General features: G+C 34.8%; 3 protein-coding genes across 9 annotated transcripts; 2 read left to right on the top strand and 1 right to left on the bottom strand.

The window, feature by feature from the left end:
* The first annotated feature begins 443 nt into the window (after positions 1–443).
* On the top strand, positions 444–8,068 carry LOC114752586 (geranylgeranyl transferase type-1 subunit beta-like). 5 transcript variants are annotated; one of them, XR_003740859.1, is made up of 12 exons: positions 445–879; positions 2,624–2,699; positions 2,816–2,874; positions 3,044–3,183; positions 3,389–3,444; positions 3,532–3,608; positions 3,718–3,763; positions 4,389–4,513; positions 4,652–4,719; positions 4,806–4,893; positions 6,224–6,431; positions 7,686–7,703. XR_003740859.1 is itself a non-coding variant. In XM_028941339.1 (11 exons), the coding sequence occupies exons 1-11, from the start codon at positions 673–675 to the stop codon at positions 7,776–7,778; spliced, it is 1,035 nt and encodes a 344-aa protein (XP_028797172.1). In that variant the 5' UTR covers positions 444–672; the 3' UTR covers positions 7,779–8,068. The 5 variants fall into 5 exon arrangements, 3 of the variants coding, with proteins under 3 accessions (XP_028797172.1, XP_028797173.1, XP_028797171.1); XR_003740858.1 differs by having other exon boundaries at positions 7,650–7,703; XM_028941339.1 differs by lacking the exon at positions 6,224–6,431 and having other exon boundaries at positions 444–879; positions 7,686–8,068.
* Positions 8,069–13,640: 5,572 nt separating this feature from the next.
* Positions 13,641–15,247, top strand: LOC114752589 (CASP-like protein 4C2). Its single transcript, XM_028941344.1, has 3 exons — positions 13,641–14,182; positions 14,443–14,578; positions 14,727–15,247. The coding sequence occupies exons 1-3, from the start codon at positions 13,965–13,967 to the stop codon at positions 14,946–14,948; spliced, it is 576 nt and encodes a 191-aa protein (XP_028797177.1). The 5' UTR covers positions 13,641–13,964; the 3' UTR covers positions 14,949–15,247.
* A 1,806-nt stretch (positions 15,248–17,053) lies between these two features.
* LOC114752587 (peroxiredoxin-2E, chloroplastic-like) lies at positions 17,054–20,150 on the bottom strand. 3 transcript variants are annotated; one of them, XM_028941342.1, is made up of 2 exons: positions 19,265–20,150; positions 17,054–17,097 (listed from the first exon to the last, which is right to left on the bottom strand). In XM_028941342.1, the coding sequence occupies exon 1, from the start codon at positions 19,975–19,977 to the stop codon at positions 19,279–19,281; it is 699 nt and encodes a 232-aa protein (XP_028797175.1). In that variant the 5' UTR covers positions 19,978–20,150; the 3' UTR covers positions 17,054–17,097; positions 19,265–19,278. The 3 variants fall into 3 exon arrangements, with proteins under 3 accessions (XP_028797175.1, XP_028797174.1, XP_028797176.1); XM_028941341.1 differs by lacking the exon at positions 17,054–17,097 and adding an exon at positions 17,248–17,312 and having other exon boundaries at positions 19,265–20,148; XM_028941343.1 differs by lacking the exon at positions 17,054–17,097 and adding an exon at positions 18,431–18,745.
* Positions 20,151–21,780: the final 1,630 nt, after the last annotated feature.

Raw genomic sequence — 21,780 nt, 5'->3', positions numbered from 1 at the left:
TTATATATTTATTTTGTAAATCATAAAAATATTTTTAAAATTATAATTTGGTTTTTACTAAAACACTCTTTTAGACTCTTGTATGTGACTATCAATTCTACCCATGCAATGGTGACCGTAAATATACTGCCTGGGGTATTTAGGGAGTGTTTAGATTAGAATTGTTTTTAAAAATTATTTTTTCATAAATTGAAATAAATTTTTTCGTATATTTATTTTGTATACCTAAAAACCCCTAAATATAAAATTCAATTACAAACTAGATGATACTGGGGGGGACTTAGCTAAACTTGCATTTTGTGATTGATTGCTGTTTTGCCGGTTTGTCAGTTGCAAAATTAGAGGATATTTTCGCATTCATCGCCCGTTCATCTTGAACATCTCTAGTCTACAGGAAATTACGCCGAAAATGCAATACCGTGGCAGGGGCGGTGGGGGATCTCAAGTGGTTAAAATAATAATTTGAAAATTTTTAAAGAAACTCTGGGCAAATGGAATGTGTTGTATAGTCCTTCCGCCTTCTGCTTTTTGTGCGCAAGGCGTCAATCGTTCAAGATTCTCCCCAGGGCCTCCTGCTGGTGCTCACTGCACTGTTGGACAGTAATGACTAAAGCGGCGAGTTGAGTCGTAGCTCCGTTCTTCACTTGCTTGTTGACATTGGGAGCCATCTCCATGGAGTCCGTGGAGAATTCATCGGAGGGACTTCCCTCTTCCCCATCGTCACATCTTTCTGCGATATTTGACCGAGATCGTCATATCACACTCCTTCAGATGATGTACCAGTTGCTGCCATCCCCTTACCAGCTCCAAGAGATCAATCGCCTTACCCTCGCTTACTTTGTCATCTCCGGACTTGACATTCTTGGGGCTCTCGATCGGGTATTTATCATTCCTCTCTCTTGGGGATAATTCAATGGGATTTGAACATGTGAATTCTGGGTCTCTTTTTCTAGGTTGAATATTCCTTCAACCGTTATAGGGGGTTATTCATATTGAACTTGACTGTACAGCTAACCGGTTGCCCTTTTGGGCATGCATATCAGCTATGCAGTCGCAAGTTTAGATTTTTCTCATGCACACTCGAGTGAAAAGAATTTAGTTATATATGACTGCTCTAGTAATTAGCGATAGAGACCATGAGATTCCTGTGACTAATGGAGTGCTTGATAATAAGGGAAATGGAAAATTAGAATAACACAATTTATCAGTTCAAGTACATATTGTTTTGGGCACCTACATTTTACCCCTAAATTATGGCCCGAATTCTAAATTGTCATATAAACTTCTAACCGTCTTATAACACCCCCTTGAACTTTAGTATGTATTAAGACATCAAGCATTACTTAATGGGGCTGGTTTGTCATATTTTAGAAGTTCATGTGCTACTTCTGTTGTTAAGTCGCAGTCAGCGAGGATAGAATGTTGTGTTCCCTTGTTCTTACCTCTTCATTTTTCATGTTTTCATTTCTATGAAGCATATCATAAGTAGTAGTAGTTATGGCAGTAATAGTAATTGAATTGGCAGCATCGGGTTGATTTATGACACACTTATATGGTTATAATGTCAACTTTTGTGAAAACCATGACATGGGCAGTGAGAGCTGGGATTTCATTTTGGTCCTGAAATGCTGTGGTAGGTATTCTTCACATTTTTTAATGTGAAGAATATTTATTAACACTGGCATATTCAGTCTCAGTGGTGAGGCTTTGAAGGTGCACTCCCCGGGTTTATGTCAGAATAATGGTCTAAGAAAGAATACTTATCAACGTTTATACCCATTTTATTTCCTTTGATAATGTTTTCAATTTTTTTACTTGTCAGGGGTTCAAAGCAGGTTGGAAACAAGTTAACCAAATTTTATTTTGTTTTAGCATTGTTTGAAACATTTTGGTGAAACATAAATAAATAAATCCAGGTGAAGATGGCCCATATGTGAACCTAATATGGCCATATAGGCGTTTACCGAAATGGCTGCAAGCAATAAGTATTGGCACGTCTTAGGGTTATGGGCTCTAAACCTAGAACACCATTATGCATTTTGACCATCTTATTTCAATGTCTGTAGTCAATTTAAACTTACAGCATTTATTTGCCTCTATCATGTCCTTTCTCCATTTTTTTGAACGAGCTTACATTTAGGGTAAAATGTCTGTGTCTTGTCGGGATACTGATACCCTGTTGACGAAGCTACTCAAAATAAGTTGTTGCTCAATGTCTTTAGGCTGCTATATTATGTTTGAGCTATTATTAATATCATTGGCTGTCTTAATTACTTCTGTTAGGGTATGTTTGGGAGTTTGGAGGACAAGGAAGGGGAAATAAAGAGGAGGGGGCTAATGGATAAATTATTTCTTTTCCGTTTCCTTGTTTGGTGAAAAGTTTTCCTTCAAATCCCACAAATTGAATGAAGTGGATATATAATGGAGGAAGTACTTCGGAGGATTGCAGAAGGTTTGCTGAAAATCCTTCACTATTCTCACATTCTTATTAATAACTCTCAAACAGGGGAAAGGTTCTCTTCCCATCCTTTCTTGTTATCCTCCACTCAAACATACCATTAGATGCCATCGTAAGATTACAATTAACTTGTGAACTGTATGCCTATTCTACCAAATGTTATAGGTTGACAAGGATGCTGTTGCCAATTGGGTTTTGTCCTTGCAAGTTCACCATAGAAACCAAGCAGACAGAAACAGTGGTATGAAATGCTTCTTATGAAATTTGTATACGGCTTTTAGCAACATATTATCTCTAATATTTGACTGAACCTATAAGTAAAGTTGATGTGGCTATCTTTTTTTTTTTCTCCTGCAGGACAATTCTTTGGTTTTCTCGGTTCCAGGACTTCACAGTTTCCTCAAGTTGATAATGGGGTATGAAGAAACGTGTAAAGTGCTAAACATGTTCCGAGTTTTATGTTTTGGTGAACAATGTACATTTGTTTCTTCAAAAATATGTTGAGCAAGTGCTTTGCTTTTTCTTGTAAACTTCTTATCCCAATCATTTTATGTTAAGTAACTTATCAAAATGTAATTCTGCTAGGTTTCACTTCCCAACAACAGTCACTTGGCAAGCACTTACTGTGCCCTTGCCATATTAAAAATTGTTGGTTATAAACTGTCCAACAATGACTTTGAATCAGTATTGACATCAATGAGGAATCTTCAACAGCCTGATGGAAGGTATGCTTTTAAATTTCTGGAACCTTCTTAAGTAATAATCTTATTAATTCCCTGCATCCATATTCCTTTACTTTTCGGTATGTGGTTTCGAACTGACACCATGATGATATGCTTAAATCAATTTTCATTCCATTTAAAATTGATCTCCGTAAACTGTAATTCAGAATAGTTCTTATTCACTAAGATTGTGCATCTCTTGTGATAGCTTTATGCCCATCCATACTGGGGCTGAAAAAGATCTGCGATTCATATATTGTGCGGGTAAGAGTTATAATTAAGATGATATTTAGCTTATTTAATGGAATGACAATGTTATTTCGTATCAGTATTACTTATGGACTGTATCAGCTGCCATCTCTTTCATGTTGAATGACTGGAGCGGCATGGACAAAGAAAAAGCCAAGGATTACATATTACGCTGTCAGGTTTGTAGACCTAGTCATCAACTATTCTTGGGGTTTACAATATTAGTGGTTCTGGCAGTAATATGCATCAAATTTGTGGCTTTTCTTCACCTTTTCCTTGCTTTTTCAGTCTTATGATGGTGGCTTTGGATTAGTTCCTGGTGCAGAATCACATGGTGAGTTGGAAATAATTCTCATTATTTGACTTATCTGTATTCCATGCTGGAAGACGGGCTGTTGCGATGTTGTTAGTTACATCAGCTGTGGCAGCTCTGGTGTATGATTTTCCAAACGCACTTGCTTATCGCTTCATAAATCTGTTTAATTATATGTTTCACATTCATGTTGGTAGTAGCAGTGCGAACCTGGGTCCAGCACTATATTGTTCTTTGTCAAGCGTTAAAGTCATTTTTAACTGCAGAATACCTAGTTTGTTTACCAACTTCCTTCTGTTTGCTTCTTCCTGTATCCTTCATTTACATCCATGCTCCATGTTATTGCTGTTGTGTGGTTCCACGGCTTCTTCCCTTGTTTCATTTTTTTTTTTTTTACTTGTCCCATCAATATGAATTCATGTTTGTTGAATATCAGGCTCGTTTGGGTTGGCGATTATAAACACTTATAAGCATGTTTTACATAAATCAAAACAACATTTCTCTTACATACTTATCTCACATTTTGTGAATCGTGATTGAAAAGCTACTTATAAACCATTCTAAATGGGCTCATCATGATTATGCCTTATGTCTGCTGGTATTTCCAAAATAATATCTATCAACATTAGTTTTTTTAATGGAATAGGTGGGGCAACTTATTGTGCTATTGCATCCCTCCGATTTATGGGATTTCTTGAAGATGATCTTCTCTCGAGTTCTGCTATGTCTCCTGTGATAGATGTACCATTGTTACTGGATTGGCTTGTGCAGGTTTGTTCCGCAAAAGCTTTCGAAAATTGAAACAATGGTTTGATAATTATCCTTCATTAACATTTTGGAATTGTTAACTTTTAGCACTTGAAATGTTCTTTCTTGATCAAGATACCTTAATTATTTCTTCTATTTCAGAGGCTGGGGACCGATGGTGGTTTTCAAGGTAGACCTAATAAAGTTAGCGACACGTGCTATGCATTTTGGTAAGTGGTATTAGATACTATTGGGAATTCCAGGGTACAGCATTATAAATTTGTCATAGCCTTGACAGAATCATGTGCATATATAGGATTGGAGCAGTTTTGAGGATTTTGGGGGCCCACAACTTCATTGACAAAGGAGCTCTTCGTGGATTTCTGCTTGCTTGTCAATCTGAGGTACTGCAATCACTAATTTCTGTTTACAAGATGGTGTGTTTTGGTTTTATGGAACAATGAAATGACATGTCAGATTTGTATCTTTAGAAAATGCAAGAAAAATAATGATAGGTTAACCTTGCTTTTATTGCAAAGTTTATTAGAAAAATGGTAAGTTTCCGGTTTTATGGAAAGGAGAGGGCTAAAGTTGAGAGAGACAAGGGAACAATGAGGGGCTGAATGGACTCTTTGTTATCCTGCCTTGGGGTGCTCCTTGTGTGGTCCCGGTCCCACTCATTTTGGGACTAGATTGTCCCGAAATGCCCTGAAACCGAAAATTTTTGGGAAGACAAAATCAGAACAGGACAAAAATGTCTCGGAACAGGACAGGACACGAGAAGGGGGTGTCCTGTCTCGGTTTCATCCCAATATATTATTTTTTTAATTTTATAAATTTATTTTACTTACCATCAATATAATAGTAATAATATAATTTTATAATTATGTTGTCTACAATTTATGATTTTTTCTGTATGGGTTATATGATATTTTTTTGGGAATATTTTGAGTTTATATATTTTTTGTCTTTCAAAAAGAAACATTTTTCTTTGTTAGTTTTTTCATTAATGTCAATTTTTTAGCCAATTTTTATATTTTTTTTCATATAATTTTTATTAAGAGTATTTATGCTATAAATACATTTAGTTTTGAAATAAAAAATTTTAAAAAAATTTTTAACAAAAATAAATAAGATGTCCTGTCTCTGTTTGGGAGGAGACACCATTGGGACAAGACAAGACACGAGATGAAGAGGCCATATTGTCCCAATTATAGGGATGACAGGGTTGTCGTGATCCTATCCCATCCCATGAACACCTCTAATCTTGCCAATCCTCTTTCTTTGTCCTAGCTTGCCTTCCCCAACCCCCCTCCCAAAAAAAAAAAGGGAAAAAAAACCATATAATATAATATAGATTCTGTCCCATGCATGGAACTTGCCAGCTATTGGTAAACATTAAGCAAATGCCAAGGTTGTTCTAGTCGAACATGCTATGACTATGCTTTTTTTGGAAGTACTTGGTAATCAGGATACTTGTGTTTCGAAATCCATTGGTGTTTTGCCTCATAGTCATCCATGGTAGAAATTGTTGAAATGAGAACTAAAGTGACGCCTCGAAGGACCACACGCCCCTTGTTCTCTAGGAAGTGAAAAACTGCGATTCTTGATGAGCTTTCACATATAATATATATACTTATTAATGATGTGATGATATTAAATCTTTATGCCTCTTAGACCCTGATTCTTGGCTGTCTGTGACTAATTTAGCTGCTTATGTTGGTTCTTCACCAGTATGGCGGGTTTGGTAAAGTCCCCGGAGACTTTCCGGATCTGTACCACTCTTACTATGGATTTACTGCCTTCAGTCTCCTGGAAGAACCTGATTTGCTATCACTTTTCCCTGAACTGGGGATAACAGGACTTGCTGCAGGGGGAGTTTAATTTATCAGTTTTTAGGCTTGGATGTGCCCAGTTGTTCCAGTGTCAGTCAATTGCTTTGGTCAATAGTTTTTCTTCTTCTTCCAAAATTAGGTGAAGAGTGTAAGCCTACCACCTTGATCGGTGCATATTACTGTTATAGTTACCAAAGTATTGTCTAGTAATGATCTAAGTTGGTTTGGAGTCACCAAACTATTGCCTTGTGATGATTTAAGAGTATTCACTACATGACTTTTATTGAATCATATTACAATATTTCTGAGGTGCCTAATGCCCATGCTTCATTTATTTTGTTTTCGTGTCAATATCGTAAAAATTTAAAAATAATACTCACCCAATCTCAAATGTAAGACCTATTTTATAGTGTATGGGTCCTATATTTATGACCGGAAGACTTGATTGGATTTTACATTCTATGGGATAAATTAAAAAGGATTAAGCACCATTAAACTATCTTACTATTCTCAGCCGAGTTTCTCTTTTGTAATTTTGTTTGCTGAAAGAAATTAGAAAGGAGCAAAGGGCTTAAATTGATTTTTTTCATATATTGCATCAAGACCTAATTCGGCAATTCAATGGAAAAATTGGTCAATATTTTTATAATATCACTTTTTTTTTTCCATAATCAACCATGTAAAATATCAATCAATTATAAAGAAAAATGCACAATCTATGCGGTCGGAATGTTATGCATCAAAATTATTTTCATTACTTGAGTGAATATCATTTTTCATCAAGTCTTATGCCTTCTAGGTCTCTATTGAAACCTTTGCAAGATATGAATAAATCCTTAGCAACTGGAAATCAACTTTCCTTGACAATTAATTGGTTTTTATTTTTATAAGATACTTCAAATCAGAATCTAATATACCCATTTACTGATGGAATAAATTAGTCCATCCAAGTTTTTAAAACATTTAAAAAAGAAAGAAAGAAAATCAACCCTGTCAATTTTGAAGAAAAATTGAAAGGATCTAGACTTCATAAAACATTAATTTTGTTTTCATGTCAATTTAGAAGGAAGATAATGTACGGGCCAAAGGTAACTAGTTATATACATTTAAGTAACTTTCATTATTCTGACAGTATCTTGTACTTTCTATAAGATCTTATACATTCTATGTCTGTTCAAGTAGTAATTAAAAACATGTAAACTCATAAAGAGCATCATAGCCTACCTTGAGCATTATGGCCTAGCTTGTGTTGTCCCTTTCCTTGCCTCTCTGCACTTCTCAGTTGGGTTTCTCCTGTGTAGGCTTTAATAACTTGAATCTTGTAGGTGGAGTTGATGGCTTTACTCTATTAAAATCTGCAGAATCATCATTTGCTGATTGAAAATGAGGATTCACACTCAAAGGAAGAGCAAGGGGAGAAGTTAAACAAGGTGAAGTTGAAGCCAAAGGTGTGAAATATGGAGTCTCCACAATGAAAGAATCACATGGACTAACTCTACAACTGGACTTGTTCACACTCTCAGATTCTGAGCCCTCCTTAATTCCTTCTTCAATTGTGAATAAGAATCTAGGACTCCGAGGATACCTGCAAGTCTGTGTTTGAACTTGCCCTTCTGGATCATCATTAAAACCTGACCTTTCTTCACAGAACATTTGAAATAGGTCTTTCCCAGTAATGTTGATGTCCTTTTCTGAATCTGTATGACTTGTTCTCTTCTTCCAGCACAAGAAGTAGCAAACCTCAGCCACCAGAAGTATCAGAAGGCAGCCAAAAGTTAAACCCAGAACAAGGCCCACAATACTCAGTGATTTCATCTTCATCCTTAAATCACAGTGCAAAAGTAATTGATATATATATATATATATATATATATATATATATATATATATAAAAGCAAGAAAAGCAGTGGAGCAGAGCCTTTTTCCAGTGATGAGGTAAAACTTTGTGGGTAATAACTGACAGTTTCAGCCTCCTCTCAATGGAAGAAAACCGGGGGAAGTGTAACTTATCATTTTGACGCAAAAATTGTTAGTAATAGATACCTTAATTAACCTCTTTCCTCAGGTAACAATAGTCCGTTTAATAGTTTTAAAGCCACACAAAACATCAATATGACTACACTTGCAAGTCATTACCGGGAAACTTTAGCTTTAATCACACTTTAGACCAAAACACACTCAGGTGGATCAGTCCCATCATTACCCACAAAGGTTTTTTTCCTTTTGAAAAAAAAAAAACAGTTTTTAAGGGGAAGCAAAGAAAGAAAGATGCCGTAAACCATAAACTTAGGGGTGTACGCCAAACTTGTAATCCAACCAACACAGGAAATTCTGATTATATTTGATTAGGTTAGATGAGGTTAAAAAAAAAAAAAGAGTTAGGTCAGAATTGATGTTCGTAAAAAAAATTTATAAAGAAAAAATTTTTAAAAAAATTATTTTTTAAAAAAAAACTTCGTAGTGGAAATATAATAAATTCATACAAGTCTTATCCCATATAAAATGTGGGGATATAAAATGTAGCAAGTCAACTGCTCTCCAAGACTAGTTCATCAAAATAGGTCCCATTTTGTCTTTTAATACTCTGGCCAAAATTGATAATAATACCAAAGTCATATGATAGTATCAAGTTACCAGAATACCAATTTCAACTACATTGAGTTAAAACATAATATAAGACTATAACCCAATTTTCCTATATAGAAAACTATAAATCCCAGTGGCCATAAAATTTTAGGCAGCATGCAGATGTTCGATCTTGCATAAATATTGGCAATGAAAAATCTATCTCTTGTTCAATCAGGTCCAAAAGAATGTTTTTCTCATAATGAGATAAGATCAATCATTAACTCGTCATAGAGAATAATAGAACATGTATTGCGCTTATCTATTATCACACTTGCACGACGTAAACATCAATGCTGGTGAAAGAAGAAATTATTTGTTTTTAAGTTTTTTATTATACAAGAACCAGAAGAAAGAAGCAAATAAGGCAATAATTAGGAAAAAGGAGATAGTTTAGCACTAGGAGCATCTTTTCCTTCAAAATGCTTTCATGTCGTCTGGAGCTGAACAAGAAAGAAAGGACCTAAAGGAAGTCATGAGACAAAGAATGTCCAAAAATACGAACTCGCATTGATGATTTAATGAGTTAAAGAATAGAGTCAATCTCCAAAATCCAATGCAAGATCTTTCTGATCACCTGAGTTCACTTTGAAGGATAAGTTTTATAAGAAATCATCCCCATATACCTAATAAGAAAAACTCAAATACTGAACTTTTGAATTGGAAAAAAAAAAAAATGGTGACCATTATAATCCATCATCTGGTGTATGTTCAATAGTTCAATGTGCAAGCCCTTCGAAGTCAAACAGCAGTAATATAAAATATTAATTATGTCTAAAAAATAAGGCAGTTCAAGAGGAGACAACGAATAATGAGTGGAAGTTATTATTTCATGTCTGCACACAAAAGTCAAAATAACTTGAGACTTGTTTGAGTTTTAAAATAAGTGAATACAACAATATGAATTTTAGTTAGATGCCCGTTTTTGTTTCACCGTGTTGACCAAACTCTGATTTGAGACCCTTTAATTGAGTGCTACGGTGAGAATTATCAGTGTGAAAGCTTGAAAAATTAAGTATAATATATAATTCTTCATACCTGACGAGTGACAAAGAACTCAAAACACTTTGCCCAGAACACAGAAACGCTGGAGAGTATTAGTCTGCCCGAGACACTGGAGGGGTTTTTCAAACTGGTCCTTGCATGATTGGATGAAATGGAATGCTGAGAACAAAGCATGGAGGAGCCAGAAATGGAATTCTTTCATGGAAGATAAACACTGGAGGCCTTCAGATGTAAAGAGATCTTTTGGGGAGGAAAGTACACGTAATTCAGGAGGACTTATTAAAGCATTTATGTAAGGAAGTTAGGGAATCTGGATTCTCTAAAATTTAACATCTCAAATTCTACCCAATGTACCAGTAAATTGTGTTATATATAAATCTTATTATATAATATAAAGATAGGCATATATAGAGTATTACTCTCTCCATTCCTTATTATAAGAGACATTTGATGCTTATGACATGTTCCTATATATAAGAGACATTTAAAAGTTGTCTCTATTTTTTTGTATTGATTTCTTATTTTACCCCTATTTATTTTGTCTCATACTCATACTCTCTCTCCCTCCCACTTCTCTTTCTTTTAATAATTTAATTATTCTCTCTCATACTCTCTCTCCTTATTAATGGGGATATTGTTGGAAAAAACATTATACTTTTTAGATATTAATTGTCCTCAACTAATTTTAACTGTTTTTTTTATCAACGTAATTTGGTTATTTATCTCTTATAATAAAGAACGGAAGGAGTAATACTTTACCTAGAACTTCACAGCCCCAAACTTCAGGTGATATCGATTCGAAAACTTAGGGCCTCTGAAATGTTGAAACAGCAATGAGATGTTAGACTGCAAGATTATTATAAGGAAGTATAAATATAGAATAATATTAATACAGATAAATACAGATAAACAGGTTGAATATTTGGGCGCTTTTTATGGCCATCAATATTTGTGCATTCCTTTTATTATCCGTGTAACAGTGGGTCTTTTGCATTTGTAGAAAGTTTGCAACGAAATATATTATTCATAACTTTTGAATAATGCAGTTTCCAGTACTTTTTATATTTCAAGTTTCTTGAAGAAAAAAACCAAAAACTAAGCAAATGATGCAGGAATTTCTTGTCTGAAAAAAGTATTTAATCCATATAATCCTAGTAATCACTTCGGATAATAAATCATCATAAGATCAGTATAGTAAACGGACAAAAACTAAAATGGCAAGAGCACAAAATGTTTTTTGTGACATACGAAAGAAAATAAAAATTGAAATTCAAAACAACAATCAATTATAAGATTTTTAAAGAATAAAAATTTAAATGAGTAATTAAAATCAGTATAATCAATATCATCAATATATATTATAAAATAGAGGACAAATCGCACTATTCATCAATAAAAATAGCGTGACCAATTTCTTAAATTCCATAAACATACAAGAAGTGAAGAAATGTCTTTGGTAATAAAAGATATAAATAACCTAATCAAAATAACAAGTTACCATATGATAAACGGAATGCTCATCAAGTGATCAATACCGTAAACTCATCAGATATAAACTATCCAGATCTAATCTGAACGGTCTAGGTTTAAAATTTTTAATTAATTATTTTAAATGAAAAAATTATTTTTTTAAAAAGGATCTTCCATTCCTATTAAAATAACTATTTTAAACAAATAAAAACAAAAATAAATTAAATATGGACTGTTCCCATCAAATCTATGCAATGCAGATTTGATGAGCTTGGGGTGACTCATCAGTTTTAATGATAAACACACACAAACTAGCAAGGAATGAAGCTAAAGCCTAACGAGGGCGTGTGAAAATTTTAGGAAAAAAATTGTAAACCCATTATTATAGCACCCTAAAATTTTGATGGTGAATACCCTTCAGAACTAAATATTTTATGAATACCCAAGATCAGATCAGTTCATAGCTGTAACTTGTTAGAAGTTTCTGGCAAAAAAAAAAAACTTGTTAAAGGTAAAAATAGACATGCTGAGAAAATTGAGGTGAGTTCTAATCATGTAACACGACATCTCCATGATTATCATTCCATTCTTGGTCGGACAACGTGGATAGTTTGTATTTCGTCCATTGACGTGCATGAAATGCCCAGGCAACACGAGACACTAGGGTCAAAGTAATCAAAATAAAATTTGAATATTAATTCCGATCTGAATCATCGTTAGGCCCACCTGTCTTCTTGGGTTGACAATTCAAATTCATCCACCGATCAGCTAATTACTATTTCTCACTCAGGGTATTCTAATAGTAATAGGATGTATGAAAATAAATATTCATTAACTAAAAATAATTTAATTTTAACGAAAGCTGTAAAAAAAATAATGAAACGGCTTCCCCCAAAGAAAAGGAATGAATCATTGATTAACGATTAATATGATATTCTTAAAATTATAATTAAATCCTTTCAAGAATAACTGTTTTTAAAATTAAAAACTCACAAGTATTTCTTTTTTCTTTTGCCAGAAGCCTGTGTAATTCTGCTAAAATAAAAAGTAGAGATGCCGATTCCCGAATGAAATCCTCAGCACTTTTTTTTTCCTTGTCTACCTTAGATCATAAATTGAGATTTTCTTAAATACTTTACATTTTACATTAAACAAAATCTCACAAAAACAACATAAAAATTACTAAATTCTGAATTAATATTATTTTCAACACATTTTTGTAAGAATTCGTGATTCGAGATTTAGTTTTTTTATGGGATTTCTTCTTACATTAAAGCCCAAATGACGCAAGAAAAAAAAAACCAAAAGAAGAAGAAGGATAAAAAAAATTGTTTGTTTTATGAATATCACGCAATCATTTTTGTAAATAAATAGGAATATCACTTAAGGGAATCCTACGTCATTTTTTTTCTCTTTTTATTTTTAAAGTTTATTCTAAAATAACTCATAAGATCTCATTTGCCGGAATAAACCTCCTTGGCTGGACGAAATACAGTCTATCTATCTATCTACTCCTCCTGTCCTTAATATAGGACCCAATTGTTGAGTTGGTTTTGATCCTAAATATAAGATCCATTTCTCATATTTATAAATTTTATCTAAATTACCCTTATGGATACTCTCTCAACCATAATCAAGTAGAAGAGGAAGATGGCGTATTAAGAAAGATGATTATGGTATTTTAAGAAAAACGTGTCACATTTCTTATAATTAACTAAGTTACCTAACTTCTTTAATCTAACCAAATTAGTTAAATGAGTCTTATATTAAGGACCGGGGGAGTATTATCTTAACAACAAAAAAAGTCAAATAAAATTAAAGAAAAATATGTTTTCAAAATTCATTTTTTTTAATTACTTTCCTCTCTTCTCTTTATTTTCTAGCTAATATATATTTCATCATTTAAACCTTTAATACTGATAGTAAAGCAATTAAAACCTAACCAACAGAGAATAGATGCTCTAACCTGCTGGTGCTTGGGCTAAGGCTAGTACTCCGTCAACCTCCTGTTTCTTACGTTACTCATTCAGCTTTCAGAAAGAATGACATTGATTCATTGAAAGCAATATGAACGATAGTGTTTTTTTAATTTAATTTCATTTATATTTCACAAAATTATAAATATATTTTCCCCAATTTCTATTCAACATTCCATGCGTTCTCTCTCTCTCTCATATGCTCTTCAGGGGAAAAAGTCCCTTTAATTTAATTGTGCTGCCTCTATACATCAGCCACTTCTCTCTCTCTCCTCTCTCTCTCTCTCTCTCTCTCTGCCTTTCCCTTCTTGTACCATCTTTGTTCTCATTCATTTCCTCACCTCTTTCCTCTGGGTTCCTCATGCAACTCTTGCCCTTTGGCCCCCCCTCCCTTTTCTCGTGAGACTCTTATCTCCTTCTTCGAAACTCAGAGGCAGCCATTGATGCTCATATTCATTACTTGAACTACCCGATATGATTTCTCATCATATTCCCACATGATTTCTCATCTTGCTGCTTACAACGCCAGCATCTCCGTATCCCCAATTCTCACTGTCAGCTACCATGAGATCCCCCCAGGCCCTCCGTAACGGCGGCGACACCCGCTCTCCCACCCCCGGTTTCCACTCCACTGTGGCCGAACGCAAACTGCGTCGTTTCAACTCCCTCATCCTCGTCTTCCGCCTCACCTCCTTCTCCTTCTCCTTCGCCGCCTTCGTCTTCATGCTCACCAACACTCGCGGCTCCGATTCTCCTCACTGGTACGACTTCGACACCTTCAGGTACCCCGACCCTACTTCTGCTACCGAAAATAACAAGGTTCCTAATATAATCCTAATTCATAACCCAACCTTAGCAAGCTACTGCCTACTTCAATTTTCAGTATTGCTCGGCTTCAATCCCAAAAATTATTGAGAATGCGAATTTTTAAGCGAAGACTTACTTGTGCATTCGTTAATTTTGTGAATGAAACTACAAAATATGCAGTAACAAAGAGCTTAGAAATGAGGGAACTAATGAATTTAGTTGAAAAAACTTACAGATTCGTACTTGCTGCGAATGCTATTGTGGCCGTGTACTGTGTGTTCGAAATGGGAGCGTCTGTGTGGGAAATCTCCAGAGGAGTTACGATTTTCCCCGAAGTTCTTCAAGTCTGGTTCGACTTCGGCCATGACCAGGTCACAAATTTCAATCCCTTCCTTTCCAATTATAAGCTCTCTCTCCCTCCCGCCCCCGCGCGCGTGCTTTAACCTCATTTTTTCCCGATTATCTTCTTCTCTGAGAAATGAGAATGATTGTGGCGGTGGGCTGATCCTGTGTGTGCAGGTATTCGCGTACCTATTGCTCGCGGCGAGTGCTGCGGGGACGTCGATGGCCAGAAGGCTGAGACTAACGGACACGTGTACGGCTAGCAACGCGTTCTGTGTGCAAGCAGACATCGCGATATCCCTGGGATACGCGGCTTTTTTGTTCCTAGGGTTCACGTCCTTGCTCTCCGGCTTCCGGGTCGTTTGTTTCATAATCAACGGTTCACGTTTTCATCTCTGACATTATTTTTCAGGCTGCGTAATCCGCCGAACGGCGTCGTTCCACAAGGAGGAATTTGTTCGGTGGGTCCAGCCCGATGCTTTTACTGTATAGTGTGCCTACCATGTACGCTGTGATTTGCTGGGAAGAAAGCGATAGTTAGGTTAGAGCAGTGAAAATGTTCTTCGCGGGTTATGCTATTTTCAGGCCACATTGTGGGAGAAGTTGCCACTTCCCAGAATCCCGATCATACAGTTCAATTGTCATTTTCAATTTCCACCTGAATTCACATGATTATCATTATTTGTAATTTGATCACCCTTGTTTTTTTTTTTACCAGAATTTGATCACCCTCGTTAACTTTAATTTGATTACCCTTGTTAAATTAGATATTTATAACTAATGTATTAAAAATTTGTAATATTTTCTTATTAAATTTCCATGCAATTATTTCACTATATTTAATCCTTTCCGTTGACTAAGGGGGGAAAAAAGAGCATTTGAGAAAAAATATTTATTGAAAGTGAAAAAGAAAGATAGAATCTTATATTAAAAATCAAACCAAAATTTTCAATAAGGTCTTGCGCACCAATGTTTATAAACATTTAGTAGTGGAAGGAATGCTTCATCAACTTAGGTTGTATGTACTAGTCCATGAAGAAAAAATCATGCCGAATCGGCTAGTTCAACCAGAAAATTAGTGAATCAGCCAATTGTTCGATTTGGTTCAAGTGTCAAACTAGCCAAATATTGAACCAGAATTAAACGGGTGTGCACCGGTAAAAACCAACAAAAACCAGTTATAAATCAGTTTGAATGATTATATTACTATTAGTCCTATTTTTTCTCATCCAACTCCTAACATCTCAGTTAGTAGAATTTTAATGATGATTTTGATATCAATAATTATTAATTTTAGTTATTGAAGAATCGTAAATATCAAAATTTTCAATGTTGTTGTGCTTTGTTATTGTTACAATCAAACTATTGTTATATTTTTTTATATTTTGTTATTAATGATTATTAATGTTATTATATTTTCTTATTTTTAAATAAATTATTATTTTAATATGACCGGTTTAATCTCAAGTTGACCTCAATTTTACTCACTGACCTTTGAACTATTATCTCAACCGGTTCAAGGTCTTGTGACTCTTTTTGTTCCTTGGTATTAGTTTCTTGGACAGGACTGTACCGATGAAAAGAATTTCGCCTGTGTGCGCTTCAGAAAAGTTGAAACAAACACCCTGTTAGCATCATATTGAGCAGCTCTATCTGTAAGTAATCTCCCTTTTTCTCCTCCACGCTCTTGAAAAAAATTACTAGTTATGGAGGATATTTGTAGTACCTTATTCCAAAAAAAAAAAAAAGCATTAATGCTTATATTTTTCGCACTAGTGATTACATATAAGTAACTCCTTTAGGAAATGCCATAGATGAGATGAGATAAGAATATGATTTCGCACTAGTGATTACATATTTTTTTTAAAAAAACAAAAGAAAAGAAAAAGCATATTTTTCTTTTGAATTAGAGGAATAGACTCTAAAATCACTCACTAAAAAGCACATTTTTAAAAAAGGCACACTTTTGCACAAATTAATCATCAGGTGATTACCAAGCCATTAAAGATATACAAATCAGCCAGTGAATGAGCATGAGCTTACACGAGTTATTTTGATCGTAGAAGATGATGCAATGGATTAGATAGCTCACCCAATTGCCTACCCTCCGACCAAGACATGACAGCTCCCTAATGCTAATTATACAGATCAAAAGGCAATATAAGACACAACGCGGAGGGGCAGGCATTTCATGTCATGATCCCTGTTAACTAATCATGATCAACTTGCAACAATATACGAAGATTGGACTCATTAATGAAACAGCAACTGTTCCTGATGTAGACAAATTTCCAAACAAGTTCGAGTTTTGAAAATGTTTGTGTAGTAAATCTTCCTAAAAGTGTGTTTACAGTAGACGAGGGGAAGAAACTCTAATATTTTCTTTCTATTCATGCCCAAAAGGGGAAGAACTAAAACGTTCATCTAGATGTGTCTCTACTGGTAACAGTGACAAATTCGGTGCCCACATTAAGGGATTTCTGGTCAAATTCCGGAACTTTCATGAAAATTTGTATCCGTAACTGCAGCTGGGAATTAACTGAAATCACTGATCAATCAATTTACATCAGTCTTGAATTCATCCAACAAATTAAAAACAAAACGAAGATAAGTGGGGGAAAATGGGTGCTCTACAGAAATAACAAGCAAGCAAATCCGGCTGGAATATAGGCAGTCTATAATGGCAGACCACATCCTCCCATGACTTCGGCTGATTCTCCACCAAACTTCTATCCAAACTCCTAATCTCAAGCCTATATGGACCTGCAACATCATGAAATAGCATCCATATCATTCTCAATGAAATTTCCATTCTAAGCAGAAAACAAACCATAGTCAGGACAAGGCAACAGCACAAGAGCGTCCATTCCATTCTACTATGCAGCTAATTGTATTTTTTTATTTCTTAAGGCAACTCTAGCTGAGGATTCACATTTTAACCCAGTTTGGCATAGTCTGAGTTCTACACTTCCATGAAGAGCTGCTTCTTAACTATATCTCTTAATTTCCCACCTCAAATAATACACAACTAAAAAGCATAAAACCAAAAGTTAAGTTGGTTTAAGGAGCAAAATAAGGGATTTCATTCAAATCCCCTATCCAGTTCAACTTCACCTATCCGGAATTAGATTATCCACTTGTCCTTGTTTCAGCCAGAGTTTTCCCGCGGACCCTAGTGGATGTGCCAGTCCAGATACATCCAGGGTAACACGGAAAATAAAGCATAAAGTAACTTAGGACGTTTACAAAACCAAAATCTCAGATCAATTTCAACGAGTTAGGTTGGTTCCAATGAGATCATGGACGAATGGCGACCTAAATAAATTTCACAGGAACCTATAGCTTAGATTCCTACCAAATTTAGTATATGCCAATTAAGTAATTCTAGAAACGGAAATACCTTGACATTCTAAATAAGGTTAGTATGCAAAGTTATCTCCAAACAGATTAGATTAATTATGCATTCCATTCATGCCGTCATCCCCCAAGCCCATGAATGTACTTCAAAATATGCAAACCATAAAAACCTAGAGACAGTACGTGAAACTTGGTATTAAGCTTTTCTATGATCTTATTTGTTTTTAAATGTGCTCCATTTTAGCTCATTGTATTTTCCTAACCAACTAGGCAACTACTAACTGCAAATCCAATAATGCACTCAAAGTACTGAAAGGGCATATATTGAAGTTATTGAACACAACACTTAGCCATAGATTTTTCAATTACCTTCAATTAGCATATATGAGAAAAAAGCATACATCCATAACATATTTATCAGGAATCATCCAAGAACCATTAAGATGGTCAATTCAAACGTTTGTAAGATGGTCCATATTGCAGCATGGCATGGCACACATCAAATTTATAAGGCAATATGAATTATAACAAAGTGCACTATAAACATCTGTATAAGTGTTATACGTTTATACTGGGAATAAATAAATGGCCAATCATTAATTTGACATTCTAAAACAATAGACAAGGCATTTAGTTGCCACATACAAACTATTGCACATGTATTAGAAATAAATTAAATAGTCACCTAGAAGTATTGCCCTGCCATGTACAAACTATGTGGGAATGACAACGTGAGAACTAAAAAAACAAAATTATTCAATTTGGTTCTTGCTCGCATTTGCTGGTACTGAACAAGTTCAATATAAAATCCTTTCCAATCCCAACTTGATAAGTGAAAACTTGCAACTCCAAATTTCAATACCGGAACGATAAGGCAGCACAGAAAAAAGGGGTAAGTTGCATCAGGTAAAATTTCAGAGTGTGAAGAGGTACATTCATTCTCAAAGCGATCATCATATTCCAATAAATTGGAGTCCCAATTACCTAATAGTATCCAAAAACATATTTATTATTTTCTTTGAATTGTTGACCATGTTTCACGGTTTTAATGCCAGAAAATAATCCATACAGGCAAGATTACAAACGCCCTTCCATCAAATCAAACACTTGACCATTTGCGCGTAAACAATTACTGTTACATCCCATCCTTTTCATTTCTTTTTTTGTTAGTGCATGAAGCCTAGATCACCACGAAATCACTAACGGTTCGTAATAAATCACAACAAAACTTCTTGTTATTCGTGAGAACGCCAAGACTGGGTCAGTTTATTCATCATATTGTTCATTCACTGAGCCAAATACAAACAGTAATCTCATACTAATCCGCAAAACTAGAAACTAATCAAGGCCTAGCTCACCATGGTTTTAGATTTTAGAGCACTTTCAGCATATCCTCTGCACCACTGAATGTGAACGCACCACCTTCCTCCAAGTTCAAGACCTTCACAACACCATCCTCAGCCAGAAGAGCGTACCGCCTAGACCGCACACCCAATCCAACAGGCTTGTCACTCAAATCGAGCTCGCACCCAATCGCCTTGGTGAACGTCCCGTTGCCGTCTGACAAGAGAAGCACCTCGTCGTTGACCTTCAAGTTTTCCTTCCACGCCTTCATCACGAAGGCGTCATTGACCGAAATGCAGGCGATTGTATCGACGCCTTTCGATTTGAGCTCGGCGGATTTCTCGACGAAGCCCGGAACGTGCTTCTGGGAACAGGTTGGGGTGAAGGCGCCGGGAACAGCAAAGAAAATGGCCTTCTTGCTCTTAGTGAGTTCGGAAACGGTGACGGTCTTGACATCGCCGGCAGGGTCGAGGAAGGAAAAGGTGGCTTCGGGGAGCTTGTCGCCGACGGAGATGGTGGCGGAAATGGTGGATTTGGTAGTGAAAGAAGCAGCGAGTGGGAGAGAAATAGGGCGGCGATGGTTGAATTTGAGGGATGAAGGCGTAATAGAGAATTTAGAAGAGAGGGTGGATGAAAATGCTTTGGGAGGGAGGCGAGATGAGGTGGCGGTGGCGGTGGAAGTTGCGGTGGTGGAGAGGAGCCGGGAGAATGTGATAGATACGGCCATGGGAACTTTGAGAGCAGATTTTTGGGTGAGGAGTGAGGGCTGTGGAATGATGGGTGAGGAGAGGCTGAAGAGACGACACTCGCGGGGGAGAAGGAGAAGGCCTCGACGGCTTGGCTGATTGCGATGCCTGGATCCTCCCTGCTTGCTGCGCTCGCGTGTATTGTACTTGGAGTAGGGATAAGACAAAACAGCACTGCAAGGACTGAAGAAATGCTCCTATCCCTAGCGGGAGAAGATTTTTTATTTGAAAAAAATGATACAAAAATAATACTTAAACTTAAAAATATTAAAATGGTTTTTTAAATTTATAAAATTTTAATTTAGTCACGAGTAATTAATTTAACATTTATAAATTTACTGAAATGATCATATTACCTTTTATTTTATTTATTATTTTAAAAAATCAAAGTCCTGATTGGCCAGCTGACCGACTGGAAAAATTTTTTTTGAAAATTTTTACAATTTCAGTGTAACGGTTAATAACTTTTGTAATGCTATTAACAAGTTTAGTATAACAGTTAACAACAAGTTTTTTAGAAAATTCAAAAAGTAGCATTTTTACAACTTTAGTAATGTCTTAACAAGTTCTGTAACTGTATTAACAACAGGTTTTTTTAAAAAATTTAAAAAAATAGTATTTTTACAACTTTAGCAACTACTCTCTTTTGAAAATTTTTATAATTTCAGTATAACAAATAATAGTTTTTGTAACGCTATTAACAATTTCAGTATAACAGTTAATAACAGATTTTCTAAAAAATTCAAAAAGTAGCATTTTTACAATTTCGATAATGCTGTTTACAAGTTTCGTAACGCTATTAACAAATTTAGTATAATATTTAATAACAAGTTTTCTTAAAAATTAAAAAAAAAAAGGCATTTTTATAACTCCAGTAACACGATTAACAAGTCATGTAATAATAATAATAATAATAATAACAACTCTCATAGATATTGATGTTTTTAATATTAGCTCCCTATGAAAGTTGTACAACAAATTTTTTTCACTTATTAGATAGCCATTATGGTCATGAGAGTTGTTAATATCATTACATGACTTGTTAACCGCATTATTAAAGTTGTAAAAATATTGCTTTTTGAATTTTTTCGGAAAACCTGTTGTTAACTATTATACTGAAATTATTAATAGCATTATAAAAGTTGTTAACTGTTATACTGAAGTTATAAAAATTTTCAAAAAAAAGTAATTGCTAAAATTGTAAAAATTCTATTTTTTTAATTTTTAAGAAAACCTTTTAGTACCTGCTATACCAAAGTTGTTAATAGAATTCCAGAACTTGTTAACGATATTACTGAAATTGTAAAAATGCTACTTTTTTAATTTTCTGAAAAATCTGTTGTTAACTGCTATACTGAACTTGTTAATAGCGTTACAAAAGTTATTAACCGTCATACTGAAATTGTAAAAAATTTTAAAAAAATTGTTTTCGATCAACGGAGCTCAAACAACCAATTGTCGACGAATCACCGAAGCTCTAGCGACCGACGGGGCACTGGGGGCTTTAGTTTTTCAAAAAACAATAAATAAAATAAAGGACAATATAGTTATTTTAACAAATTTATAAATGTCAAATTGGTCACTTGTTACTAAATTAGAATTTTACAAATTCAAGTGACTATTTTGGTATTTCTAAGTTCAAGTATTATTTTTGTGTTATTTTTTTATTTTGGTCAAAAACGGAAGAAGGTTTTCATGATGCTACAAGTTACTTTATTAAATTTTCAATTAAAAGTAATGTTTTGTTTTGTTTTTTGGGCCTTGAAGTAGAGCTGATAATATGC

This window comes from Neltuma alba, unplaced genomic scaffold (assembly GCF_004799145.2).
Source record: "Neltuma alba isolate B1F8T4 unplaced genomic scaffold, ASM479914v2 tig00007445_pilon, whole genome shotgun sequence".
Classification (NCBI taxonomy): Eukaryota; Viridiplantae; Streptophyta; class Magnoliopsida; order Fabales; family Fabaceae; genus Neltuma; species Neltuma alba.
The sequence above is the reverse complement of the archived record's forward strand: the minus strand, read 5'-3'. Positions and strand labels throughout refer to the sequence as shown.